This window comes from Calliphora vicina, chromosome 3, assembly GCF_958450345.1.
Source record: "Calliphora vicina chromosome 3, idCalVici1.1, whole genome shotgun sequence".
Lineage (NCBI taxonomy): Eukaryota > Metazoa > Arthropoda > Insecta > Diptera > Calliphoridae > Calliphora > Calliphora vicina.
Window position 1 is genome coordinate 21,789,331 of NC_088782.1, and position 24,721 is coordinate 21,814,051.

Here is a 24,721-nt window from a genome sequence, read left to right on the forward strand (position 1 = left end):
TTTGATTAAAAGTGAAATTACACTGAATAACAAAAATAATGTGACTGAGGGACAAGTTAAATGGTTAATATTCAAGCATTAAAACTGGTAACAATCATAACTAGTTGAAACGTTCAGCCGCTAAGACGTACGGAAGAAAAGTTGAAAAACAAAAATATAAAACAAAACAAACACGTACAACTGTGATACAAAATATTTAAAAAAAAAGTAAAATACAAATTATACAATTTTTGCATAATACGCAACAATTGGATTTTAAGGAAGCAACAAAAAAAACAACAACTTTAAGCCGTATTTAAAACAGCTTTAAATCAATACAAAAAAATATCTATATATATTTTTTTAGTTTAACATATAAAAAACTTGTTTTTTTTAAAAATCAAAAAAAACAAAAAATGTCCGTCAATCGTGCACCAAAGTCTGGCTTTGCAGCTGAAGCTCAACGCAAGGTAAGTGATGACAAATAAACCGAAAATATGTAGTTTCTATACAGATATGTATGCATTTAGGAAAAATGTTGTTGTTTTTTAAGAAGACCAACAAAAAAAAAACTACAACAAAAAATATATTAAGTGGAATAAAACCAGAAAATAAATATGAATACATGCACACATTTATGTTAAAGTATTTTTATTACTGCTACATGCAGCGTGTGTGTGTTTGTTTGCTTGCTGGTAATTGGCGGCAAAGAGTAAATAATTTGTAAGGAAATGAAATAAAATGAAATGCACTGTCCCGGCCCCAGCAGTCCAGTAGTTTAGAATGAATTATTAAATAATCGCTCTAAATTACAATTGTTATAAAATGTGTATGTATAGTTTGGTTAGTTTAGCATGTGTGCAGCGAGTGTGTATGAAAATAAAAAGCAACAGTTAATTTTGCCCATGCTTTTAGTTTAGCTTATATTAGGGTTAGGGAGGAAAGAGCAGAGGATATTTTTTTTTGTTGAAAAGTTCAGGGGAGATAAATATAAAGAATGTGAGAGAATGTTGTCATTAAAACTAATCATTCATTTTAATTTCATTGATACAGAGAAAGAAATAATATTTTATACCTACATACCTATTACTAAGCGAATTTTTATTAATTATCTTTTAATGTTTGCCAATTAAATACATATACTAATGTTAAATTAACATTTAATGTTTAAATTGTTTTTTATCGTCATCACATGATGACGTTAGTTTTTGAAGGCCAATATGTCTGACTGTTTTGTTTAAGTTGTGATATGAGCAATTCTCTAGAAAATAAATTAATTTACAGAAATTTTAAAAAGTAAAGATGTATTTTAAATAAAGTTCCCATTACATATTGTGAAAATGGAAATTTAGAAAAAATTTTTTACTAGAAATTTCTCGATCAACTAGTTTTATAGTTATAGAACAAATAAATTAATTTTTGGGCTATTCTAGATTTATTTTTTTCAAATCACTGTCCAAAAAATATTATTGTACCTACGATGAAATCCGGATTTATTGATAAAAAATGCCGGTATTTTAAATAGCTTATTTTGAACAGCAGCCATGATATTTTATTTGCGAACATGTTAAATATGGATGTGCCAAAAGCTAAAATGCATAATTCCACAAAATAAATTAGTGATGATTGAAAATCAAAAAACGGAAACAATGGTTGTAGCCACTATTCATAAATTTATTAATAGAAATACAAAATAATTTTCAAGGGGTTCACAACTAATTAGTAATATAACAAAATTGAGAAATTTTCGAAAAGTGGAGTTAGGCGTTTTAGCTTTTGACAAATCCATATAATCATTACACTGTTTATTTTAAATACCTACCTATTTATTGTACAATCAAAATACCTACTTTCAGATTTTTTATCAAATATAAAATTTGTTATCAGTTGATTTAATTGGTGACTAATTTTAACTAGGGCACACCAAAAATTGTGAATGATATCATTGTTATTATTTGTTATAAACATTTTTGACAAAAGTTTAAAGTTCAAATTACTTTTTTTTAATAATAATAATTCAAGTGGAAAATTTTTTAGTTTTCAAGTTTAAAATAATTATTTTTCTTAGAATTATTTTTTAAAATTTATAGCTCCACAACATTTCCAATTGTATTTAAAAAATTTCCAATTATATTTCAGAATTTTCTAATTGTATATCAGAATTTTTAAAAAATTTCTAATTGTATTTCAGAATTTTCCAATTGTATTTCTAGGTGGTACAATTGGAAAATTTGTTCATGCAATTGGACATTTTTAAAAATAGGTACAATTAGAAAGTTCTGAACTACAAATAGAAAATTTTTAAAATTACGAAATACAAATAGAAATTTCTGAAATATAATTGGAATACATATTCTGAAATACTAGTAAATTAGAAATTTCTGAAATACAATTAGAAACTTCTAAAACTCAATTGGAAATGATATAGAATTTATAAAATATTTGTAGGTATATGTTTAGTGGTTTGCCACACTCAATATTTTTATTAAAATATAGTTAGAAATATAAATAACATTTTCTTTATTCAAATCAATATCATGTAACAGATATGTTCGAAGATATCAGGTCTCGTTTTTGCTTCATATACGCAGTTATTGGTAATTTTCAATTTTATTCTACAAGAAGTTTTTAAAGCAAAAACTAAAGCTGTGTGTACACGGTTGTCAGATTGTTAGAAAAATGCTCAGAACTTATGTTAAAACATATGAACATTTGATACAAAGTCGATCTTCCTTCCTCTTTTATTATTATTTAAAAAAACATTACAATTTTGACCTACTTCTAAGAACATCAATAAAATAATCCAGTATAAATGGGGCAGACAAGTTTAGTTTACTTTATTTTATTGAATAAAATACGTATCCCAAAAAGAATCTAAAGTACAGACGTTGAAATAATTGTATGTAAACTATTTTTATCATTTTCCCGTAAAAGAGTTATATAGTGCGGCAAATCTAAATAACTTTGTATTCAAATTCGTCCTTATACATGCTCTAAATTTAAAGTTTTGTTGTATTATTTATCTACATCTTTGACCTACTTGAAGGAATATCAAATGGGGCAAAAATTAAAAATTTATTTTTTTATGTAAAAGTAATACAAATTTAAAAAAAATAGGTACATGTGCAAATGTTGAAAAAATTTAAGTAAACCATTTTTAACATTTTCCCCGACCAAGATTTTTTTGTCTGGTGCGGCAAATCATTATTAATAAACACACTATATGACTTCACCTTAATGTAAACATTTCTTTTTATTTTATTTTGTTTTTCATTCCACGGAATTTTTAAAAAAAATATTTACCTACTTTTTTTTCCATTTAGAGATAATGTCATACCCATTTGGTAAATAAATCACAAAAAAGGTTATAAAATGTTGAAACGTCACCAAAAATTACTGTTTTCATTTTGTTTAATGACATGTTTTTATTTTTTTTTTAATTTTGTTTTGGTTTCGTTTTGTTTTTAATTTGTCCGTTACACTTTTATTATGACATTTAATTTAGCATTAGAATTTCATTTTCATTACAGTGACAGAGATTATAAATGTGGTAGTTTTTTTTTGATGTTGTTGTTTGCTTTGTGTCAAAAGTATTGTTAAACGGCTTCATTTTAAAGGCCACAACACATTCGTTAAGTCTAGTGTAATTTAATATTACAAGGATTAAACAGAAACAAACATTAATTGACACTATTTTTTTTACAGCTGACACCCTTTTTTGCTTACTACTTACACATATTGTTAAACTAACAAGTTTGTCTTTTTGTTAATTACGCATTAACCAAAAAAGCTATGTACAAACTACATATGTGTGGCAGACTTGAAAGTCCTTTAAATAACACATATTTCTTGGAAATAATAAAAAGGAATTAGGAAGATGGCCTCATTATAGGAGCTATTATTCTTTTTTGCTGTTCTCTTCCATGCCTTTTAAATGAATGTTTAATTATGAATAAAAAACTAGTCTGGCGCAACATTTTACAGGATTCTATAGACTTAAGTATAAGAAAAAATTATTTATATTTCAAAAGTTTTCAGATTGTCCTCGTTTAAACACCATGTACATAATTTTTAATTTTCTTAATGATGAAAATAAAAATTGTATCGCAGTTACAAGAAATGAAGAAGGGCATTTTTTAGGGTGGCGAAAAAACTAAAAACAAAAATATATACAAGAAACATTGTATGTACTTGAAGATAAGCAAATTGTGTTTAACCAGACGTGTACATTAGCGCAGAACACAAAACAGGCCATAGTATGGATTCCTATGATGTCATCGTGTTATTTTAGTTTGTTTTTTTTTTCTCCTCTTCTTTCCTCTGTTTGTTTCCCTTTTTTCCAAAACATACACTAAAATATTTACACACTTACACATCCACCATAAACAGACAATTATTTTTAAAGTTTGAGGTTTAAGTGTGTGATGTGAATGATTGTATAGCGTCGTACGTTGTACGTTGTACATTTATTCTAATCGTTAATGTTTTTGTTGTTACTATACAATATCAATTATATTTATTTGTCTATGACCAAACAAACGCCTGTTGCCATTTACTACATCTCTCTCTCTCCACGTTGGCTCAACTCTATCCCATTAGTTTTCCAAAAATATTAACAAATATCTATCTATCTACATAATAATAAAATGAAAAGATTATTTAAGTTTCAAACCTAACAGCTTAACATTTTTGTTGTGTGTTGGTTCCAATATGAATTTCCTACCAAGTCCCATTTGTTAACAACAAATACACACGAACTCAGTGTCATAGCACTGACGTGCACACATCCATGGAATACATATATTTTTTTTCAACTTAAATTTGGTCTTAACATTTGTAGAGTGTTGTACACAAACAAATAAACAAACAAACATAATGAAATATTTTTAAAAATAATTTTGCCGTTACTGTGTGTAGTTGTTGTTAGACATATAAGGTATAAAATTTGAAATAAAACAAACATCAGACGCTTTCGTTAAAGCTCTGTTTCTCTCAGAACAACTGTATGACTCTCTTATAATAAGTGTTTTTTTTTTGTTTTGTTTATTTTTTTTTAATTGTTGCGCTAAAGTGTATAGACGAACGTCATTATTAGCAGAGTTTGAAGGAATGACATCAATTTGAATCATGAAACGTGGTCATGAAATCTTTTCGAATCAGTTATCAGTCGAAATCAATTTTATACAATATTATTATACCCTACACCACCATAGAGGGGAGGATATAATGCGTTTGTCAGAAAGTGATTCAGAGTCGATCGACTCTGAATCACTTTCTGAGTCGATTAAACAATATCCGTCCGTCTGGATGGCTGGCTTTCCATCTAAACCTTGTGCGCAAAGAACAGATCGCAATTTTGAAGATATGTCGATGAAATTTGGCACGAGAGCAAAGCCTATTGAAATCGGTCCATACAAATGTCATCCCGATATTGGACTTTATCGGTCATAACTGATTAATTTAACTAGGTATCTACAGATATGGTGTTCAAGGTCTTAATTCCCTCCAGGAGTGAGTGGTGTAGGAGTAATCTCGTGTATGAATATGACACCAGGATATATACAGACGGTTCTAAAATAAGCTGTGATGTTGGTTTTGGTGTTTTCGGTGACGAACTTGGGATAGACATCTCAAACCGGCTTCCGTATGAATGTAGTGTTTTTCAGGCTAAAATTTTTGCGTTTATGATAGCTTGTAATACATGACCATATTACTAGCCGCAACATTAGTATTTTTGGCACTTATCTCACTGATACAAATACATCTTCATTAGTCAGACAATATAAGAATGCTCTGTCAGGGCTAGGCCGTCTATCTGACATTACTTTAGTTTGGGTCCATTCACTCAGAGACTAGAGTGGGAATGAACAGGCGGCGAATTAGCAATTCCACTGGGGACTATTAAAAGCATTATCTTAACGAAAAACTAAATCTTTCAGAGTTTCGGTTTGTTCGCGTAAACCCGGTCTTCTTCTGTCATGCTTCTCTTCCACTGTAGCAAAGGACCTCTATTATTCTTATGTATCTCACTCATTATAATTTGCAGAATTCAGCTCGTTGCTAATGGCTCTTCTCAAGGTTTTTGGTTGAGCACCAGTCCGCCGACTGCCATCTTTCTGCTTTTCGAGCAATATTTTGTCAGGGTCTTCGAAGTTATGGCCTATCACTAATTTGACATCCCCAAAACGAGGCGGCCAATTGACATACACAAGTCGAGAAATTACGAGACCGGGAAATTTCTCATGCACCAACTGAATTGTTTGGCTGAAATTAAAGTCACTGATGTCAAAATTAGTTTTTCATAACTGAAAATGTTACTCATTTTTCAAAAACACCTTTTGTGGATGTGTTGTTTTCATTCAGTTTTTCAAAAAGCCAATCCACAAACGTTCAATGCGTTCCATGGTTAAAATATACCAAGCTTGTACTAAATACATGCCAAAGGATAACAGCTTCATTCTTGACATTTCAACATTTGACAGTTAATTTTCTTCCTAACCTCAAATTAGACCAACCTTTAATTGTCCTTATAAAGCAAAATTGAGGGTTGATATCTTCCAATAATTGGTTCGGTAAGCCTAAGACTTCATTATTGATTCATATATTGAAATATGCACCATATATTCTTATTAGAATTGTGCAAAAAGACAAAGGATTTAAACAGAAGTGAAATTAAAGAAAAGAAAGAGAAGATAATTTACAATTTTTTAAAACAAAAACGAAATGATGTTGTTTTAATTGATTAGGCGCTGGCAATTCATTTTATTTTTGGATTTAGATTAAAACTATTCAATATTTATAATCTTCAAATTTTAAAATAATACCATCATCCATTGAAAACAATTGTTATTCTATCCTTGGGTCCAGTGTCAAGCAACTGAATTATAGTTGTATTACACTTTATATCAATAACATTCTCCAGTAAAAAGGAAACCTAAATTCATGCCAAATGTTTTTTGTTTGAAAAATATATAATTTTTTCAAATATTTTCAAGTTGAAAACATAATTATATTAGCATTGAAGTCAAATTCCAACAAAATATTCAAGTGCATGAAGTTTTAATACTTTAATGCTAATTGGACATAACGTCGTATTTGAGAAAAAGGCCTCAGTCTGAAGAACATAATATAAATTTAAAGTTTAAACTAAAGATAGGTTAATCTCTGGCCAATATATATGTAAATCGTTCAACAGTTAGTTGTATATGAGTTTCAAACAAAATGCAGGCATGTGAATTGACTAAGAGCACGAAATGTTTAAAAAATTCTATGGAGATTCGTTTTCCACAGCAATTAATTAAAATAATTAAATTTAATAAAGTCAGATGATTAAAAAGAAACTATTTTCGAATAAATATGTACAATTCAAACAAATTCGGAACCATGCTGTATTAATTTGGTTAAATTCGTAAATTCAGTAAAATTACATCAATTCAGCAATTCACAATAGTTTAACCTTCAAAAATGGTATTCAATGCAAATGGTTGAATAAGATGCCAACAAAATTTGTCAGGTTTTTACTGGTAAATTGAGTTCTAGAAGATGATATTCTTTAATTTAAAGAAACAATTCTTTTTAAGCCTTGAAAAATCAATGGGTGTCTTTCTTAGGAATATAGACTCATATGTGTTAAAATGACTACATACAATTTATTATATATGTGTATTTTATAGTTTGGTGTTGAAGATGATGTGTCAGTCTTCATTATGATCATTTTTATCGTCATCATCAACAAAAATTTAGTAAATAATTTCTATGAATTATAGTTAAAAAAATGGACAATACACATACGTTTATTTGTATATAACATATAAACAATATAAACGTATGACTGAATATACATATTTAACATTTGGTTTATTTAGTTTATAGTTTCGTTATTATAATTTTTCAGTTTTTGATTTCATACTACTATGTATACATATGGATGTATATTATTTATTCAAATTGATGTCAACTTCGGAATTGTTTATATATCTATCTATTTTATTGCTTTTATTGCTAGTGGACTATAAAAGAATATAAATTTAACGCTTTTCTAATTTTGATGTTCTTTTTTTTTGTCTACGAAAACAATAGCTTTGGAATTATATTTGTCATAAGATTAATTATAAAATATTTATTTTCTCCTTATAGGGGGGTCAGACGGCATGTATTGCTTGTGTATTGGGACATGTATTCGATACATATGGAATTCCATGTGTATGTCAAAATTCACGTTATACATGTGATTCATAATTTCCACGTTCAAACGTACATATGTAATTGCATGTGACATAACCTCTATTAGTTTATATGTTTGTTGTTTTTAACAATATATTTATTTAAAACATTTTTAAATCACAATATATATATTTAATGCAATGAAATTTATTTTGTTATGATTTTTCTTTACTCTTTTTTGTTTTGTTTTTTTTATTTTGCACTCACACAGTGTTGTATTTCAAAATACAACTCTGTTATACACACGAAAATAGAACATGCTCTAATTGCCAAAAATGTCACGAGTAATACATATGTATTTTACATACACAAAGTTTCATATGGATCACACGGCATGTATATGTTTACATATGGAAAAATGTCCCAATACATGGCACAAAACACAAGCAATACATGCCGTCTGACCCCCCTTTTAGGGTATCTGTTTTTCAAAGCATACAATTTACATTATAATAAATGGATTTGAATAATCTAATAAAAAAAAACGTTCTTCTTTGCCAAATCTATGCAAAGTTCATTAGTTCTAACATCTTTTGTGGGGTTTATTTAATAAATATTGGTACAGTCTCACAGATTTAGAGAGTTTTGGTAATAAAGTTTAATTTTTCAATGGAAATTTACCAATTTTTATGACACTAATGACAATCATGATAACAGTTAAATACCTAATTAAAACTTTTTTCGTGTCAAATTCAAAGTGTTTTTTTTCCAAAATGTCTTGTAATATTCTGTTACTAATTTTAAATTCATATTAACAGGCGTTTAAACATTTATGTAAATTGATTAGTTAAACAAATAACAATATTTAATAAATATTTTGTTAGGGGCGTTTACCATAGATTATCTTTTTAAGCTACTGGTTTGAAATCTTGATTCTAAATTTCATTCATATATATTTACCAATATCTTCCTCTATAAAATACATTAGCTTAAACAGCTGTTAAATGATTAAACATAAAATGTTAATATAATTAAAACAAAATACATACTAAAATAAAGAAATTAAAAAAGTCAATAACATTAAAAATGTTCTCAATGCTATAGCATGAATATCTCTGTCATGCAAACGTTTCAAATAACAATCAATCATTTAAGATTTCATTGCGTTGAGATTTTTGTGTTTAAAAAATTCAAGCAAATTAATTGATTTTGACTGAACGTTAATCTGAACAGAACATAAATTATGTACGTAAACTGGGGTTGTTTTTTTATTAAATAATTATTAAATATCGCTTTATTTTAAGTGTTTTAAATAGTGATTTTTGTTTTCAGATCAATGTTTATTAGGGAATTGAAAAATAAGTTTCAATCCGAATTTGGCTCTAAATGTTATAACTCACCTCTTGTTCTCTAAATGAGTGATTTAAAAAACCGAGCGCTTTTCAAAACAAAATCGAGTGATTTTAAAATCGAGGGACGGTATGACGGTAGTCTGATTATGAGACGGTAGTCTGATTATAAGACGGTAGTCTGATTATAAGACGGTAGTCTGATTATTAGACGGTAGTCTGTCTGATTATAAGACGGTAGTCTGATTATTAGACGGTAGTCTATCTGATTATAAGACGGTAGTCTGTCTGATTATAAATCGGTAGTCTGTCTGATTATAAATCGGTAGTCTGTCTGATTATAAATCGGTAGACGGTAGTCTGATTATAAGACGGTAGTCTGATTATAAAACGGTAGTCTGATTATAAGACGGTAGTCTGATTATGAGACGGTGTCTGATTATAAGACGGTAGTCTGATTATGAGACGGTAGTCTGATTATAAGACGGTAGTCTGATTATAAAACGGTAGTCTGATAATAAGACGGTGGTCTGTCTGATTATGAAAATATGAGTATAACAGAAAACCAAAATATTTGAATTAATTTTTAAATGAGAACTTTACTCTGATTCGGTTTACCGGACAGGGGGGATCTTTAAAATGTCTGACCAGAAGTTTTAACAACACTTGTTTGCCATTATAAATATAGAATTTCTATGTTGTTGTCATACTAAATATATCTGGTGTGAATATGTCAAATATGACATCAGTTTTGAAATTCTATATGTTTGTCATATCTTAGAACATAAGTAGAAACCAATTACTTAGTATGTCATATCTTTTAAACTATAAGCATGTGATTCGAGATAAAAACATTCCCAAATCAAAATAATTGACATATCAGGGAATTTTGATTAATGCTATAAAAAATATCACTCTTACTTTTTAATAGCGATTATTTTTATAGCAATACTAAGCTAAACCACAATTTCTTTAAATAAATAATGTGAATTAGAATTTGTTTTATAAATAACTTAAAACCATTATGAAATATATTTTGTTCAGCTAATGGTTGTTATTGTTTTACCAACTCATATTGAAAGGAATTACTTTCAATTTTATTTTTATTCAATATTATGAACATAAATATAGATTTGCTAGAATTTATCAATAAATTACAATTTAATTCATTAATAACTTTACACTTAATTATGAGGTTAGACCAAATTCATAAAACCACCAAGTTTACAAACAAAATTCCAACTTAAACTAATTAAACATTCATGCCATAAAACCAATTAATCAAAATAGAAGAAAAATAAATAAAAAAAATTTAAATTTAGTGTGTTCTCAGAATTTCTATAAATTGCTATGTTAGTTTTTTTTATTTTCAACGAATATTTAAAATTCTTTGAATAAAATTTTTATACATTTATTATGCATAAATGATCATTTCTTAATTAATCTTATTTGAAAATTTTCAAACACACTCCATATATGCATAATTGGAATTTATTAATATTTAATTAGAACTCTCATTGATTTAAATTTATATCCCATACATACATAAATATATAATAGATTTACTGAGACTGTCAGACAGACAGATGGAGATAATTTTACGGTGGGATATTAGCGTTATAAACATCGCCTGTATTAGGTGTAAATACGAATTAATTTACATTCAAATTATAACACTTTATTTATTTTTTTTTGTTCTAAAACAAAAACAATTCCCTAGAGAGACAAACAGAATTTTTTATTACTTACATATTTGTTGCTAAAAACAAAAAAAAAATAAATAAAAAAAAATAGAAAGAAAACGTGACTGGAAATAAAAAGAAATCATCGTTAAAAATATTTTTTTCTACATTTAAACTTTAGTTTTGTTTTTAATGTTGGAATTTGACACAAGTGCAATTGCGAGTATTAAAACCAAACTACAAAATAGAACCCATTACACTTATGTCTTTAATAAAACCATGGTTTATTGCAATTTCCGGAATGTAAAAATTAATATAAAAATGTATTTGTGTCCATTAAAAAACACTATACATAAATAAAGATACACATATAAAGTGTATAAAAGTATTCTTTATAGCCAACCAGTATATTAGGGTTTACTAGTTACTGTCAAATATTTGAGAATGATTTAAAAATTAATAATTTTTAATTCTAATTCTTTATATGTAATCTTTAAACTTTTTTGAGGATGTCGATCAAATATATTCTTCCGTTAAAAGTAGCTTAAACTTGAAATATTATTATTCATAAATGCGCTAATAATAACGCCTATTTAGCATCACTGCTTTACGTCAAACTATTTTTAATGCAAATAGTGGGCAGTGTTGCCTCACAACCATTACATCATTTCGCCTGTGCTCTGTAAATAAAGTGATTTCAAAAACGAGCGATTTTCAAAAAGGAATAAGTAACAAATTGGTTTTATGTAAATCTCACTATTTTGCACATTGAAACAGGTTTCTTTATTTAAATGTAAAACGAGTAAATCACGTGGAATCGATTTACACAAAAATATGTGAAAACGATACTCTGTTTCGGTTTATGAAGAAGTTTTTCCAGATACTATATACATGATAATTTGGCATTTAAAAGAAAAACTGCCGTGTCTGTACAGTAAATATAATGATTTGAAAAAACGATCGACTTTAAAAATCAAATTATTCTAAAATTCACACGAGTTCTGTATATCGCACGATTTTTTTACATTGAAATAGAACTTGAAAGTAAAATGGGGTTTTTGGAAGCTACCAGTATATCAGCTATATTCATGAGATTTTTGGTATTTAAAAGCCTATTGAACTATTCAAAATTAAAACGTGGAAATCATGAGGTTTCCATTTACACAACACCAAAATATGTGAATTCGTATTAAAAACGAAAACGTTACAAGAATACGGTTTACAGAACAGGGGGCACAACGAGTTTTTAATTTACATTTGTAAATTCCCAGAAATTCCACATTAGACCATTGAAACACAAATCTATCAGAAAAATTTTCTGAAAATCGCCGTGATTCTGAAATACAAATAATTTACATTTTCTAGGTTTCGTGTTTTTTTTTGTTTTTTGCATGGATTTTTTGTTTTAAATTTCTTTTGTTGGTTGGATTTTTTTTTGTGGTGGGTATAAAAATGTGGTAATACGGAAATAAAATACGAAATTCTAATGCTCATGAGGATTGTAGTGACTCAGAAGTGTTAAAAACCTAAAAGAAACCAATTTTATATAAAAGAAACCATTATATATTTTTGCATTTTGTTTAAAGTGTTCTTTTACGAATACAGTCGAATTTAGTGCTTTTGCACTCAATTGAATTTCTATGTCTAACGATTTTACTAAACAGAAAATAAAGCAGAAAAATTCGATTGAGTATTGACAGTTGAAATATTATGTACATATTTGGCGAAGAAAGGTCGTTGTGAAGGGGGCAATGCCAACAAAACATAATATTAAATTTCAAAATATGTACATATGTTTATTACAAAAATGTAATAACTTTGTAAAAACAATAAGCAAAATCATACAATGTATACATATTTGGTTTAACAGAACACTCAACATTAGCAGTTTTTAGTTGCCAAGTCAATAGCAAACTGAAATTATTTCTAAAAGACTAGACATTTAAGTCAAATATAAATATGGTAGTATACTTGACATTAACATTGTCTCCAAGTTCTTTTGTACGAACAATTGAGACAATAACTGTAGGCACATTTACAAATAAGATTATCTAGTTAAAAACTTACGTACATGACCAACTGAAATTATTCAAGTAGTTTGACCTATAATTGATTAGTTTTATTTAATAACAGAAAAAAAAGAAGAAAACATTAACATTTAAACAACAAAATAGTTAACAAAACGAAAAAGAAATTCTGTTTTCATTGAAAACAAAATAAAAAACTTAATAATAACAAGAGGAAGTTTAATTAAAAATGGTAGTTATTTGTACAAATATGGTTGCAGGTTACATACATACATAAATTATATGCACAACGACTATGTACAAATACATTAAATTAAAGTACTATTTAGGGTCACAGACTTTTTTTGTAAAACAATGTTGTTGATGTTATGGTAGTTTTTTTTGTTTTGGTATTTTCTGAAATATTTTTAAGTAGTCTAACCTTATAACCCAAATTTGTTTCATTGTATTATAATTGCATAACGGTACAATTAAAAGTTTTCAATTAATACAAACGAAAAAGAAGAAATATCATCAACATCAATTGGTTGTTTGCTATTCATAATAATTTTTTCCAAACCAAAATATTTTTTTTTTAAATAAAGAGAAAGTTTAACGGATGAATAGACAATAATCCATATTTTGCAACATGTTTTTATTATTTTGAGGAAAAAACAAAATAAATAACCGAAAAATGTATAAAGCAAAAGACGCATACATCATCAGTTTATTTTGCCAGTACATATGTACAAATAAATCATATTTCCAGAAACACAAAACCAACCAATAAATAATATAAATAAATTGTCTTTTTTTAAAACAAAAAAATATATATAATAACAACTATTCATCATCTTAGGTTATTTATAAGCTTAAAAATAGAATTATAACCATTTATGTGAATAAAATTTTAAAAAATTCCTTTTTTTGTAGTTTCATTATTTAAACAAAAAACGTATTTTTTTGTGATAATGAATCATCCATTATTTCAACTATAAAATTTGGCAAATTATTTTACAAAAAAAAAAAAATAATATTTTATTTTTGAAATTCATTCATAAACTATGATGTCATAGGATTTTTAAAGCCATATCAAAACTAATTTAGCTGTTAGAAACGTTTTAAAATTGTTCTTTTCTTGCTTTGAATAGAACAAAATCACATTCATTCGTAATGACCGACCGACCGACCGGTATGTGTTAAAATTGCATGTGTTTCATTTTTATTTTTTGTCTATATTCTATTTCTATTTATGGCATAATCAAGATTTCATAACTAATTTTGGATTTGTTGTTTTTTTTTTCAAATAACCGGAACGTGTAATATTATTATGTATATTTATTCAGAACATTAATTATATTTTATTGTTTAAAATTCTTGACCCCAAATATGATAAACGTTTGTTTAAACTTTAGTTAAAACTTCAATAATTTAGTGAAAAGTGTGTCTAAATTTTGAAAGAAATCTTTTGTTTATTTTTCCACATATAGGAACTACAGAACGGCTTATGGGTGGCAAGCCGAACTTCAGTTGCGTTGCCAACCACATATTTCTGGTTGCCAATTTGGCAACATAAATGATTGCTGCCGGTTGCCATCTGTAATATCATTTAGGCAACTGACAACGCAACTGAAGTTCGGTTGCCATTCATAATCGATCCATTAAAGTTCTTAATAAAAACGAAAATTTTGTTTGGATATTATGGGATTTAATGAAGACAATAAAATACCGATAATAAACCTAATTTCATGTTCTTGGAATAAGAATTAGAAATTCTGAATTAAAATTCGAAAAGTTTCGGTTTGTTTCGGATTATCCGAATACGGATTTTTTGACCTAATATTAGGTTCGATTCAATATCTTGCCACTCATGGCGAAAGATATAAAAATAGCAAAAAAGCATTTTTGTCTAGCCTGTTTATAACACTCGGAACTATTGTGCTTCCAAAAGACGCACTCAAGGACACAATTAAATCCTATTCAAATTCCATAAGCACCTTAAATATACAAACGTAAGGAGATCAAACCAAACGAAAAAATCAATATGCCCAGCATTTTTTCGTAATAGGTATAAAAATAGGTCAATATTTTATTTAATTAAAGGGTATTTAAAGTTCGAACCTGTCTACAATAACAAGCTGGCCTGTTTAAATGATAATAAACCCGTTTTGCTAGACGTTAATTATTTTGTTTTTTTATTTATTAAAAGCAAAACAGATTTATTTTTTATACAATTATTTTACATGCTCTCAATTATTTATTTTATATATTTAAATAAATATGTACCTTAAATTATACAAAATCACATTAATCATGAAGTGATAAAGTTGGAAAAAAGAACTTTGGAAAAAAATAACAATAATTATGTTCAAGTACTTTTATTGTTTTTATTAAACGATAAGCCAAGGCAGTAGTCAGTCAGTCACTCAGTTATTTTATTATCAAATTGTTGCCTATTTTTGTGTGATTTTTTACTATAAAAATTCACAAGATTGGTTAAATGAGATCATCTGTACATTTATAGTATAAAATGTAATAATAACAATATTAATTTTACTCTAAATTGGTATTGATAAAAAAAAAATCCTATAACATTTAGTTAAAATAAACATTTTGGAATGTCACATTTTGTTTTGACAATTTAGTAAAATGTTTGTTAATGAAATTTGTCAACATTGTAAATAAATAAATAAAATAAATAAAATATATAAAATAAAAAAACACAATAAAATGTGATGATATTCTACTCTCGTTTAAAGTGTGTTATTGATTTGTTTTTGTAATTTGTGTAATTTTTATTTCGTTATTTTTGCATAAACAATTTTGCAAATAAATTAAATGAGAATGCTAAATAAGGTAAAAAATTGTATACATATTACATGCCCCCTAAATAAAAACTTAAAAAACGATATTTAATTTTCTTAAACTGGCACAAATATTTTTAAAAATTATTACACATTTTTAAAATTTTTAGTAAAATTGTTTTAAAAACATTTTAAAAAATTAAAATATTTGGCGAAATGGGTTACTATATTTGATTTGACGTTAAATATTGAAATGATTCATACCCGAATTCTGTTAACTCTACCGTTATAATCAAAGAAGACTGTAGCAGACTGCGTTAAAAAAAAGAACATTCAAACAAACAAATATTGACACACGTTATTTATGAACTGACTCATTATTATATACATATGTATTTGTTTTATCGAATAATAATCGATTTTTGTTTCACAATAATGCAAAAAAAAAAAGAAAATAAAATATGTAGCTATAAAAATTGGTCCACAAAAATTATTAGTAACTACATATGGTTGTTATTTTCGTGTCTAATGTTGCTGTGCTGCCATTTTTAGTAAACAACATAATTATTAAATGTTTTTTTTTATTTATTTGAAATTTTGCTATTTTAACCATAATAAGACCTTAAGGTTACGATGTTGTAAACAAAGACACACAAAATAATACATCATATTTATTTACATTAGATTTATGTATACTGTCATTTGTTAGACAAGTTAGAGGTTAGAAAAGTGACACAATTACACTCGTGCATACAAACATACATGTATGTAAGAGAGTTATACCCAGCATACAGAGAGATTTGAAAACAAATTTAGGATGACTTGCCACCAATAAACGTGAAATTAAATGATTAAAATAATAATCGACTTGCTACTAAAACTTCTACTAAAGGGTTTTCCAATAAGGACTTCCGAACTTTGAAGGTCATATTGTCGAAATGGCTGTAATTTATGTATTCCGTTTGTGTTGACAAATCACCATGAAATCATTAACAAATAAAAATTTTTTTTTTGGGACGATACCAATCCACATGAGATCCAATAGCGTCCAATGCATGACGAAAAAGTCACTGTTTGGTGTGAATTTTGGGCTGTCTGCGTTTTCCAGACAATCACCGTCAATGACGAGCGCTATAGGTCGATGATTGCCAACTTCTTTTGGCATTTGGTTTCAACAGGATGGCGCTACACAGCTGTTGCCACATTGGACGTTCTGCACGAGCGATTTGAGAGCATGGTCATCTCACGTGGGGGTGATGTGAACTGGCTACAGAGATTTGACCCCGTTCAACTTTTGCTTGTGGGTTTTTTTTAAGTTCCTGGTCTATGCGAATAAGCCACAAACCACAGCGGCCCTCAAAGCCAACATAACCCAAAATTGGACATTTTGCGTATCCGCCACTCAGCGAAGCAGTGTCGGACATTTGCACGATGTTATATTCCATACATAATGGCATCGATATGCCTTTCAAATGAATAAAAAATATCGATGATATCTCTCATTCACTTTGTTTTCAATTCCGAAATTCTGGTGAATTTTGCGAGAATTCCCGGGAATTATTTTCCTTAGTTTTATGTGATGTTTTTTAAACTTGACTTTTCTAAAACATGCTCAAAGCTCGAAAACAAATGCAGAAGATTCATACAACAACAAATATTTAACCCAAATAGACCAATAACAAGTTCATTATTCAAAGTATTCCAAAAATTAAATTAAATTAAAATTATTCTATGGAATAATTTTAATATTTGGCTTTATCACAAAATATGAAACGAAAATTTTTGGAATACAACCACCTTCCATGGAATTGAATTGTTTAATATTATTGGATTTTCTTCAAGTTTGAACATCTTTATTTAATTTTTGATTTAATAAGCAAAAACTTGCCAATTCAAAATTAAAAAAAATGTATTGGAATCTAATTAATTGTATCCAATTACGTTTTAAAACTAAAGACATTTTTTAGCTTTTTAACGAAGTCTACATTCTTAAAATTTAATAATTTGTTCAAGGCGGAAATTCCCGGGATTCCGGGAAAAGAAATAAAATTCTAAAATGATCCAGCTATGTAGTGTCGTCTGTTTATTGAGGGATGATATTTTCTCCATATATTCTCTGTTGATTAAATATAGTTTGCTATAAAAAATGGCCAAAAAACCAAATAAATTTTTAGACAAAATAAAGATAGAGTATACAAAATTAGACCTAGAAAACCGAAATTTGGCACAAATAGTTATTGCCAAGATTGGCCAATTTGGATTATTTCGGAAACGAAGATTTTGCAGTAACGATGTTATGGATTATTTCGGTAACGGTATTTGCTATTATTTCGTTAGCGATATCAAAATGTACTAAAACTTTTCAAGATTCTATTGTAGGGTAGATATAAGCATTATTTACAGGTATTTGGTATTATAGAAAACTTTAGAACTTGAGGATTATAATTTTAAAAAATCCAATCAATTTTCAAAATAACATTTATCATAAAAACTAGAAATTTTAGTTTAAGCTAGGTTTAAACAGAGAATGCAGATTATCTTTATCCCAAAAACTAGCTCTTACTTTGGTAATCTGTAAAGTATTTTTGTACGATTTTGTAATTTTTTTTAACCAATTACAAATATACAATTTCATAAATATTTAAACCTTTGAATTTGTGTTTGCTGGGTACGTTTACATCATTTCAGTGGTGGCGCCAACAAAAGATCTAAAAGCCATAAGTTTCCTAAATGTCTACACACTAAAAGTGTCATGATGACTAAATGTTACATCAAATAGGGAAAATACAATAACATGTGGTATTTCTTATTAGATTCTATTCTTAATATAAATTTAAAGCCTGTCTTGGTTGAAATACAAAAAAATTGTATTTCGTAAATTTGTATTGATTTTCATGTTTACACTGTTACAGTTTATATGCTATTTATGCTCTACAGACGTTTGAAATTCCTAAATTAAAAAGTTAAACAATCTAAGCTAAAGGTTTCATTTTACGTACTCAAACAGACCCTAAAACGGCATGATAAACTTTTTCTTTAACACCCACACAATCTTTTGAAATTTTTTATAATACTCTTAGTTATTACTCAATAAATAATAAATTATATTGTACAATGAAGCATACTTAAAAACTAAGCATTAACATTTCAGTAAATTGGTCTATTTGTTGTTATTATTATTAATTTTTATTTTCGTATATTAAATCAATTTCAAAATTTATCGAATACAAGATGTGAGTCATGTTTAAGACTTGTCGAGGTCAATTTCTTCATACTCTTTTGAAATTACTTTGAAATTGACTAAATCAACAACAATATAATGATGTTGTTTATTTAGTTAGCAAACATTGGTAAATTGCTCTTGAAACACGATGAAAAAAAATTTCTAGCGTAGGAAGTCGTCAACTGTTTGCTTATCAGTTACAAATTTAATAAAAAATTTATACAAAATTAAATAAACAATATTAAATTTTGTATGTTAGAAAAAAAAAAACAACAACATGACAACACCTGATAAAAAAAATAGTACATCTAATGTTGGGTACAAACAGAAAAAAAATATGTTTTAAAACCACAAACCTATTTCTTTAATTATTAATTATGAAATTTTAGTGTTTGATAATAAAAAAAATTCCAGAACTTGTATCCAAAATTGCGGTTAAGATATGTATGCTTATAGAAATTTAAACTAAACTAATTTCAATTGCAAAAGCTAGTAAAATGTATTTACAACTTTTAAAGATTTTTTCTACTTCCTAAAAAAAAAATTCGGAAATTGTGGTTAAGATTTAAATGTTTGTAAATAGTGTGGTAAAATATAAATAATTTAAATTTGTAAAAAGTGAAAAACCGTAAAATAATTTTCAAAAAGTTTTCAAATAAATTTTGAATGTTTTTCATAGAAATATTTTAAAATTGTTTTCCGGTCGTGTTTCTGTATTTTGTTGGTTCGTATCCCTTATTTTTTTATTACTGCTGAACGATGAATTCAACCAATTAAAAATTCTACAGTCTTCTTTTAAATATTTTACCATTCATTTTCCTCAGGCTATAACTTTTAGTTCGCATTTTGCATTCTACAATTTCCAATCGATTTTCTATAGTATTGAAATCTTGCGATTGCGCAGGCCACTCGGTTACAACTCTATAGCTGTGTTTGGGTTCGTTGTCGTTTATATGGATATATAAATTAATTTAAAAACTATATGTATCTGATTCCAGTCATAGTATATTTATAATATGAATTGAATCCACATCGTGCTCCACACAGTGGTTTCGAAATGTTTTTTAATACCCTTCACCTTCATTACGTTTGTAATTTCCACAATATAAATTTCCGACTATAAAGCGGAGTCGATTAAGCCATGTCCGTCTGTCTGTCCGTTGAAATCAATTTTCTGAAGACCCCAGATATCTTCGGGATCCAAATCTTCAATAATTCTGTCAGACATGCTTTCGAGAAATTTCCTATTTAAAATGTTCACAAATGGCTGAGATATGAGAAAAAAACCAGGACAACCTCGATTTTTTACCTATATCTGGATTACTAAGTTATTAATATAGACAATATGGATATCTAATGATAAATGTTTCAAAGACCTTTGCAACGACGTATTTAAGACCATAGTACGTTGGACCTACAATGGGTCAAAATCGGAAAAAATATTTTTTAACCCGAATTTTTTTTTCCACCAAAAAAAAAATTGAAATTAAAAAAATAAATTAAAAAATTAAATAAAAATCAACAAATTTTTTTTTAAATTTAAAAAAAAAATTAAAAAAAAACAAAAATTTTGTTTTAAATTTAAAATAAATTAAAAATTAAATAAAAAACAAATTTGAAATTTTTTTTTTCCCAAAAAATTAAAAAAAGAACTATGGAAAAAAACAATAAATTTTGTTTACCTAAAAATATTTAAAATTTAAGATTCGGCACAGCCGAATATAGCTCCCTTACTTGTTTTTAAATAATTCGGTATCTCGGGAACTATTGGAAATACATAACAAAAATTCACAAGGTTGGAACTTAAGTGTTTTGAAGCTGTTCAGCTTCCTAGGCGGAATGGTGACCAGTGGGTGGACTCTCAAATTTGATCACCTCGGATTTTTTAAGAAAATCCATTTATGATCCGAATGAGCTGAAATTTAAAATATAAATAGTCTTTGAGAAGATCTAGGCTTAAATATGTATGTTATCTTTTTTAGTTCAAGAGATATTTAGGTTTATTTATTTTTTTTAATTTTGCTAGATAATTTTTTTGGTTTTCTAGATATGGCGGCGGGAGGGTGGAAATTCTGAATAAAACACAAATAACTTGCTGACAGCTATCTCGTCCCCATAAAAAGTTACTCGAATCCAAAGTTGAAAAAGTCCCTATAATTTTTCTTTTGCAGAAAACTAATTTCTTTGGGACTATATATCATTTTTAAACGATCCGGAAAGACAACTTAATGCAAAAGCGTATACAGTAAAATTTTGCTCACTTAAGCGGATATAGTCCCACCCAGATCAACATGACAAATTTTGAAAAAAAAAAATAGGTTTGAGTAAAAAATTCTAAAAACACAAAGAACCGATCCTCGTAAAAGCACCATATTTGTATAGCGCTTTATGTTATTTAAATATATACAAAGCTTTTTTACTATCACACTGTAAATAAGTACACAGTGGGCACTTTTCTAAAAAAAACTCAGTTTTTGGAACACATTTCCTAGTTTTAGAAATTTTGGTGTTTGAAAACAAAAAATGGCAAAAATTATAATTGCATTGATTTAAGAAGCTGTGGGGGTATATTAGTTATAATATCTTTATTTGATTATGATATCTTTACCCATTAAAATTTTACATTAATTCAAATTTTATATTTTTCTTTATGGAAAATCACCAATTTTTTTAGTTTTGAACGTAATGACGTTTTTTCATATATTACATGCAAAGGCCACAAAATATTCTCTCAATTCAGAAAAGTAAATATCACAGAGAAATATACATAGAGCGGAAACTCTCCTGACAAACACCTAACTCAGTTGTCAAAAACCTAAGTGGTATTAGTGAAAAAAAACTATGTGAAAACAAAAATAACACTCGTATGTGGGATTATTTAGAGTAATTTGTATGGTAAATACTTAAAATATCTTTAAAACTTTTTTTCCAATTTGCACAAATGTTCTACATATGTATTATTAAGTAAATATGATATTAAATTACTGCATAGCTAATATTAGTCTCTAACGAGTTTTATGAACTCAATGTTGGCTTATGAAACACTTGCTTTCTTTTTCCCCTTTTCCAGATAATAAATAATACATTTGTATACGAAAACGAAAGCAATCTCACAAAACACCTACAAAAAAAAAAAAAAAAAAAAAAAAAAAAAAAGTGTACAAGTCGAAGCAATTCCAAAATAAAGTAATTGTTGAAAATAGAATTTGATATCTTATCGTAGGAAAGCACTCGTACATACATACATAGTACAATGAAATGTGATAACTAAGTAATTTGTTTCATTCTCTGGCAAAAAAATTGAAATTAATTTGATTTCCTCACAGTTCGTAATTGCACTAGAAGACTGTTTGTTGCACTGAAATAAAATGTATAAGGCAAAAGTAATGATGAATCTTTAAACAAAGTTATTAAATTATCTTAAAATAAATATTTACTATAATGACTCATATAAATTAATTTTTATGCATTTTCTCTTTTTTTGTAGATCAATTCCAAATACAGCGAAGAATTAGCTCAAGAATGCTTGGAATGGATCAAAGTTGTTACAGATGAGCCCATTAACACCTCCGGTGACATGGACAATTTCTTTGAAGTTTTGAAAGATGGTGTTTTACTTTGCAAATTGACCAACTGCTTGCAGCCCGGTTCTATCAAGAAAATCAATGAAAGTAAAATGGCATTCAAATGCATGGAAAACATTTCAGGTATTATTTTCTTTTATAATTATACCATAAAGATTTTAAATAACCTATTTATTTATTAACAGCTTTCTTGGAATGTGCCAAAAACTTTGGTGTACCCACACAAGAAACTTTCCAAAGTGTTGATTTGTGGGAAAGACAAAACTTGAACTCTGTAGTCATTTGCATTCAATCTTTGGGCAGAAAGGTAATAATATTTTAATCATAATATCATTTTAAAACATTGTTAATCTCATTTCATCGTTTATTTAGGCCCACAACTTTGGCAAACCCTCAATTGGCCCCAAGGAAGCTGACAAGAATGTCCGCAACTTCTCCGAGGAACAATTGCGTGCCGGTCAAAATGTCATTTCCCTTCAGTATGGCTCCAACAAGGGTGCCAATCAATCTGGCATTAACTTTGGCAACACCAGACACATGTAAATCTGTTCTTACCACAACACACTTACTTCTTCATCTGTACAATCAAATTTTATATATTTTTATTTAAATCCCAAAAAAAACAGCTTGGTTCTGTTTTGTTAACTGGTTAGACATTCCATAAGTTCTGCATTCCTTTATTAATTTTTTTTTAATTAATATTTAATGTATCAATTACAAAGAAATACCAACAACAAATGTATAAGTTATAAAAGTGTATTTTTTAAATTAATTAACTACTCAAATTATAATTTTTTCTTTTCTTTTTGTCTTTTTTTATAATTTAAGTTCATACATAAACTATATTTACTTATATAAATGTTGACACTTTTTATACATTATTACTTTTGTTTTCTTTTTTTTTTTATTTAATTTTTTCCTATGACCATATCAATCAGTATCAGTTATTTTTCTCAATTTAATTGGCACCAAATCAGTCTCAACCCATACACCTAAACCAATCAAACAACCAACCAACCAACAAAAATCATTTTAAACAAATAATTGCTCTACTATATAGTCTATATATTGAATAGAAAAAAATTTATTACCTCACATGATCATGATGAGGTAAATATATTTTTTAATCGTATTTTATAATGTGCCATTAATAATCTTTACTCGTGTTTAATACAATATACACTTAACTAGTATTGAAAATATTTGAAAGTGTCCTTATCTCAAACACAACCTTTCAATTTTAATTGTTTGTGTTAAAAATCATCCGCCAAATTTGTCTTCTATCCGTAATTTATTCTATGTTTTTTTTTGGTAATAATAATAAAATAAATAAATATTTTATAAAACTGTTGTTTCATTTTTAAAATTTAATATAAGCACATAAGGAAAAACGAGGTTATTCTGTGATCACAGATATTTTCCACCAAAAATTAATCATAACTTTGTTAATATGCGTTTAAATGGAAAAAGGACGATATTTTGTAATCACACAAATTTCCCTTCAGAAATAAATTTTTAGAGTAAAAAAAATTAATCAATCATAACATTGTTAATATCATACAGCGAAAACTCTCCAAAATAACGATATTTTGTTAATTTCCCCTACAAAAAAAAAATTTTGAATGAATGAATAAAAAATGCTAAAATGAAAAATGCACATAGATCGGAAACTTTCCTGTCAAAAACCTAACTCACTGTGAAAACAAAAACAACACTCGTATGTGTGATTATTTTTAGTAATTTTTTTGTTTGAGTTGTTTCTAATTTCCGCTCTATATTTCTCTATGAACATAATATGCTATTAAATCGAAAAAGGACGCTATTTTGTGATCACCCAATTTCCCTTCAAAAATCATGTTTTTAAGTGAATATCTAAAATTGTTAAGGGAAACAGGACGTTATTTTGTGATCACCCATATTTCCCTTCAAAA

At 27.4% G+C, this 24,721-nt stretch overlaps 1 protein-coding gene across 3 annotated transcripts; it reads left to right on the top strand.

The window, feature by feature from the left end:
• Window positions 1-139: 139 nt before the first annotated feature.
• Chd64 (calponin 3) lies at window positions 140-23,671 on the top strand. 3 transcript variants are annotated; one of them, XM_065503615.1, is made up of 4 exons: window positions 140-449; window positions 22,694-22,913; window positions 22,976-23,097; window positions 23,163-23,671. In XM_065503615.1, the coding sequence occupies exons 1-4, from the start codon at window positions 396-398 to the stop codon at window positions 23,331-23,333; spliced, it is 567 nt and encodes a 188-aa protein (XP_065359687.1). In that variant the 5' UTR covers window positions 140-395; the 3' UTR covers window positions 23,334-23,671. The 3 variants fall into 3 exon arrangements, with proteins under 3 accessions (XP_065359687.1, XP_065359688.1, XP_065359689.1); XM_065503616.1 differs by lacking the exon at window positions 140-449 and adding an exon at window positions 15,886-16,035; XM_065503617.1 differs by lacking the exon at window positions 140-449 and adding an exon at window positions 22,434-22,589.
• Window positions 23,672-24,721: the final 1,050 nt, after the last annotated feature.